The 5934-nt window shown below is 43.7% G+C and overlaps 1 protein-coding gene across 1 annotated transcript; it reads right to left on the minus strand.

Moving 5' to 3' along the window:
- Positions 1-340: 340 nt before the first annotated feature.
- On the minus strand, positions 341-1084 carry PSRP6 (plastid-specific 50S ribosomal protein 6). Its single transcript, XM_087387224.1, has 2 exons — positions 663-1084; positions 341-498 (listed from the first exon to the last, which is right to left on the minus strand). Exons 1-2 carry the CDS (start codon positions 1062-1064, stop codon positions 487-489), a joined length of 414 nt encoding a protein of 137 aa, XP_087243350.1. The 5' UTR covers positions 1065-1084; the 3' UTR covers positions 341-486.
- Positions 1085-5934: the final 4850 nt, after the last annotated feature.

Below are 5934 nucleotides of genomic sequence, written 5' to 3' on the forward strand. Positions count from 1 at the left end.
AACAAGTTCGACTCACAAAGACTTAATGCGAGAAGTCAAGCCAGAAACCCTACAAAAAGTAGTACTTTGTTCTACATCACACCAGCACATCATTTGAGCTTGCCTCTATTTTTCTTTTGAGAGGAAAAGATGGAAGATTAGCAGGCAAACGTACTCAAAACGCTCTTAACAGCAGCCCATCTATAAAGCAACAGCTAAGACTCGTTTCCAAACAACAGAAAAATTCCTCTGCCATTCTGAGGTTGAAATTCTACAGCATGCTATATGATAACACATTGAACGGCCAAGCAATTTTGAGAGAGAGAGAGAACTGTTACAGGCACAAGCGTAGCGCCTCTGTGGGAATGTGATTAGAAGATAGTACACAGATTATGGCAATACAGAGACAGACACTGCCTTGAGACAAAAAGCTCTGACTCCTCCTCAAGGCCTTGAGTTCTGTAGTTGCCTGCACTTTCTATGAAATTGTCGGCAGTGCCTTTTTCGTTACGAGGGAACCTGAAAGCAAAGATACAAAGAAAGACTAAGCAGACTCACAGGCAGAAAGTACCATCTTTAGGTATATAAAATCCATTCCATAAACTCAAGTTCTGAAGATCACCGCAAGCATAACCAAAATATCACAAGGAAGTAGAAACAATGCGACGAGATGGACGACATACCAAAGACGGTTCTGAGGGGGACTCAGCAGCGACAGGCGAAGCAACCGCGCTGTCGGAGGCGACGAGGTCAACCCAGCCGAGGCCTATGATGGGAGGGGCCTTGGGGGGGCGGGGGTAACGGCAAGGCTTGCGGTTTTTGTCGGAAAGGCTATGTTTTTTGGGGCGAGTTTTGACGTGGTGAGCGGTGCACTTCTTTTTGGGACGAGAGGAGCACTGAACGAGAAGAGTGCTAGAGCTACGACAGATATGGCTGGAGCCATGGCTATGGAAGTGGGCGAGAGACAAGAAGCTGCTGCTGTGGCTGCTGGACAACGACAAGGAGCTCCGAAGTCTCGCAGACAAACAGGCAACCAAAGAAGAAGAAGAAGGAGAACGAGAAGGAACTCCCATCACTAGCTTCATCTTTACAACTTGATAATGCACCCGCCTCACACCACACTAGCTACCATTATACCACACCCTAGCTTTCGTCCCCCCCCTCCCCAAGGCAGAGCCTCTTCTCTCCGGGTTCGTGCCCAACACTATCGGTCTCTTTGCCCCCCCCCCACTCTTTGATTCAAGACTCTCCACCCCCTTGCCTCTGTGACAAGCAAACTGTGTGTGAAGCCTATGTTGGCAAAAACCTAACCCTGAAGCAAGTTTGGGGCACAGCACCAGCAGTAGAGGTCGTAGATCTCGAGGAGCAGGGGCAGAGGCCATACATCGCTAACTATGGAGACGGCTACACCCCCTTCTTCAGAAAGTGGTCTAAGAGGCATGACAAGGGTTGTGCACAGCTTCTAGGCCATGTCCCCATGCCCCAAGTGAAAACCAACTAATCTGCAAGCAACGGGCCATGACCGCAACATTGCCACATGCTAGTCCAATGACTGACACATGAGCCCCCCCCCCCCCCCCCAAATTCAATGCCACCCCTATATTGGAATGGTGTAATGGGGGGTATGGGGACGGCCTCTAAGGGGACTTCCTCCTCCCCACAACACTTTTTCATTCATCAAAGACACACCCAACCTATGAGTTTGACAGGATGGGAATCGATTCATTGCTTCTATGAACTGATCCATCCCCTTTCTATGAATTAATCCATCCTCTTTCTATGAAGGCAGTTCATTTCCCATCCTAAACCTAGAGGACATTTGCTTAAAAGTATAGGGGAGGCTCATCTTGTTCCCTTCGTAAACCAACTCATATGTTAAGGCCCTTACTAGGGTTTACCTAGCCAATCCAACCTAATAGCCTTTCAATGGGAATGGGAATACGGTAGGAATCGCATGGGCATAGAGCACGAATTCCAAACGCATCCTATTCCCTTCCTAAACTACCCCATGCTAAGGCCCCTAGCAAACTCAATCGGATAACCTTGTCGTTTACAATATAATGACTTAAGGGCCTTGAGGAACATCAATTTAAGGCACTTTCCACTTTCCACATGCAAGAGGAAGGTAGCTTGTAGTGACTAAGCCGCTACACACTCAAAACATGGGCACAAAGGGTGCAAAGGAAAGTAAAGGCATGCATTGCGACATAGAAAGCAGCCTTTAAAATAACAATGTGGGACTAGAACTTGCATCCTTAAGGAAGACCTTTGTGAAACTCAAAACATACTGCATTAAGGGTGTAGGTATCTCCACTCAAACTCTGAGTAACCGATCGATACCACATTGATTCTTCCTAGGTTTATGTATGATTCTAAAATTGAAATCCCAGAGAAGTAGCATCCATCATAGCGGTTGGCATTGGATCACTTGAAGAAATACGTGTGTAGACAACATCTCCAATGAGACATACAGATGGACCATAGAAATGATCCAATGAATCTCCCATTTGAGAGATGTGTTTCATTGCATAAGGACAGGAGAACCATACCTCTATCATTTCTTCTTCTAGCTCTTCTAAGAGAGGGATCCCATCATCCCTTCCACATCTAACTTTTCCACTCAATGTTATATTTCTCCTAGAGTTTGAATTGCAACCATGAAAGGTATCTTTGACTTAATCATGAGAAGATTTTGTATCCTTAGTCTTCAAATCTATGATCTCAAATCGAAGCTCTCTCATCACCTATGCAAGGTCCTAAAGTAAAATTTCAACATTTGGGGAATAGAAAGACAATGTGGAATGGAAACAGATTGGGGAAGCAGAGGATAGATTAGGGAATAGAAATACAATGTGGAATGTGGAATAGATTGTGGGAGAAGAGGATGTGGCATGGCAAATCTAAACTACTATGCCTTGGCTTCCAACATAGAGGGGGAAGGGGTATAGGCGGGAATGCTTGATCTTCAGAGATTCTATAGAATTCCTGCCACAATAATCCTTGCTTGCTCCATGGTATTGGGCATCTTTTGTTAGGAAGTGTGCAATCATGATTGAGTACATGAGATGCAAGGAGATATTGACACATGGCAAATATGTGAAGGGCATAACCCCATATACAAATAGTGTACCCAAATATCAAGGTTACTCTAAGAAGCCTTGATTGAGAGGACCTCTAATACCCCATATCCATCTTTTGGGGAGAGGTCCTTGGAGTGGCTAGGTGACTCAAGGTTGGGGCCCCTGAGCTCACGGCTCCACCTTAATGCCACAAGTCAAATTGTGAACATCGATTGCTCAATCCATGTATTGACTTGCTATCTCTCTAGCCTCTTGCCTTCATTGGGCCACTTGCACTTACACACATGGGGTCTTCCTTCTAGCCAAATGGTCCACAAATGTTGTAGTAAGAATGACAAGCTCTGTTGAATCTCCATTGCTTGCTTCCAAACCAAACATTGAAATGCCCTCCATGAAGATATGTATAGCCATGATGCATTTATTCTCCATCAACAAATTAAGTGCAATGCAACGATGCTTAAATAAAACTAAATAATCTTGTGACTTTTCATCTATCCCACCATAAAAGACAAGGATCCCTCCCATTTTTACGAACTTCAAAAGAGAGATAGAAAGGAAAGATTCAACACCACTACAAGAAATGTGGATCTTCTATGTTGACTGCATGATGTAGAATGAAGTTACACCATCAATTCCCACACAAAATAATGCATGGAATGTTGACAATCTTTTCCCCTTACCCCTTGTTGACTCGTGTACATGGTGCTTTGAAGCACAATGCTAGTGCATAGTGCAAATGCCCTCTCTTGCACTTGCAGAGTTGTTTTGTGCATCTGCCTACTTGGTGCAAGGTAAGAAAAACTAACTGAGATTTTGTGCCACATGGGCAAAGCTGTATGAAGATGAGTGGAAGAGAAAGAGCATATGTAATGAGCAATTCAGCATGAATTGAACACACTCAAAGCATAACCTTCCTTATATTAAGGCAAAATGGGCGTTGGTCCATTACCAATAGCCATAGGCTACAATAGTGCTCATGCAACAATTCATGCATGTGATCACAGGTGCTCACCTTGACTCAAGAATTAGAACTCTCTCTCAAAGTAACAAGGATCTCTCTGACAATCAGCTCATGACAGAGTGATAAGGCAAAAGAGTGAGCCCCTTCTAATTCATACTCTAGACCCAAGTAATGCTTGGACCTCCTAATCAACTTTGTGGTTCAGTGAACTGATTTCCTATATCCTACCCGAAATATTCTGCAACTATAGAAATGGATTGGATCACTACTAAACCTTCCATTGTGTGCCATGTTCTATTGAACACTCATTGATTGGTTCCTTGGGAATGTAAACCGAGTTCTTGGTCATTGAGGACTCGGTTGAGTGTAAATTGACCCATATTCAACATTTTACCTTGACTCAACTTCATCCGCATCCAAACACGTGTGGAGAAAATTTCTAGACTAGATCAAACAAGTCATCTTCAAAGTTGGATGGCCAATCTTTTTGGAATGCTCGCATGTCATAGAAGCCTTAACATGCTTAGGGATAGACCATTGGCACCAAAAAGAAATGGGTGACAAACAAGATGGAAGACTTGTGGAAACTTCAATCTATGAACCAATTGTGTGCAACATATATGGTGTAAGCAGCTCCTTGGTGGCTTGATCTGGTACCGATGGCCAAGGATACGCAGCATTAATGCCAATTAAACCTCATTGTGATGTATCCACTATTCCTCCTTCCATTGTTTGATCACCTACACCACATTCGGATCTAGCTCTACATTTTATATTGCTCATTGGTGCTCCATTGGTGCTCCACCTTCTCCTTGACCGTGAGCCTCAAACTCGTGCGTGGCATCCTTATCTTTTTGATCTAGAAAGAAAACATATTGGTCATAAAGTGAAACTATTAGCTAAGAGGTACTCTAGAGGAATAATGTCTATTGGAAGCTAATAGCTCAAAGCTCGAGAGGAAACTACTTCATTTTGTGTGCTGGCTAATGTGGCCTCCAAACTGTGATAAGTCACCTTGAAATCTTCCTTGCTAGGAATGGCCGGTAGATTATCCATCAAAGTAAAGAGGGTTATTGGCAAGATGACAGAGGCAAGGGGAAAGGACTAAGCAAATAGAATATGAGGCCGGGGTGAATCAAATGATGAGATCCTATCGATGAGGGATCTCACGCTAGGCACAATCTGCCATGGGCAAGGCTTGGACTCTAGCTTGACCAGTGCATGAGCTAGGGACCCATCATCGCGGGCATGCGGTGGTACTCGAACCTGCTCAGTGTAGCTTCCCCTAGCTGAGTCAATTGTAGGACCAAAGGTGTTTTCAACTCTGCAAGTCCACAGAGGGTGCCTTAGCTTTTGATGCTTTGGCCAACTTGGCAGCCACTTGCTTCTATTCCTTTTAGTTGATGTCTTTGGAGTCCCTTTTCGGGCGTGTTACTCAACCCTAAGACCTAGTAATTGCATAGCATCTACCAAGTCAATGATTTCTGTTAGAATTGCTTGGCATATGGGGTCAACACTGCTTCTTTCTGCATTTTTTGAGCATCTTAAGATGCTCTTGCCACAATTTACATTCAGTGTTTACATGATTGGGCCTTGGTTTTTGCCTCTCATTCTTTCCTTTGTCTTTATTCGACTTAGGCCTCGGCAAATGCTCGTCTTTAGGCTTGGCTTCCTATGTCACTTGGTGAATATATCTATATTGCAGTTTTTGTTATACCAACACTCAAAATTGTCAAGACCAAGTTTTCTAGTACTACCACAATTCTTGGTTAGGCATTCATCCTTTGTATGACCTTGCCAGGAACACTTATTATGCCATTTTTTATTATATTTTGGCTTATCTCAAAAACCTAGTCCTTTCAAGGCTTTCTTGATTGTGGACTTTAGCTTATCTGGCTTGGATGAGGTATTTGT

The sequence above is a fragment of the Dipteris shenzhenensis genome, chromosome 16 (assembly GCF_047967505.1).
Source record: "Dipteris shenzhenensis isolate YYH24624 ecotype China chromosome 16, Dip_SZ_1.0, whole genome shotgun sequence".
NCBI lineage: Eukaryota > Viridiplantae > Streptophyta > Polypodiopsida > Gleicheniales > Dipteridaceae > Dipteris > Dipteris shenzhenensis.

What these genes read in the sequence shown, in the direction of transcription:
- PSRP6 (XM_087387224.1), bottom strand. Translation starts at nt 1,064, where the DNA reads ATGAAGCTAGTGATGGGAGTTCCTTCTCGTTCTCCTTCTTCTTCTTCT.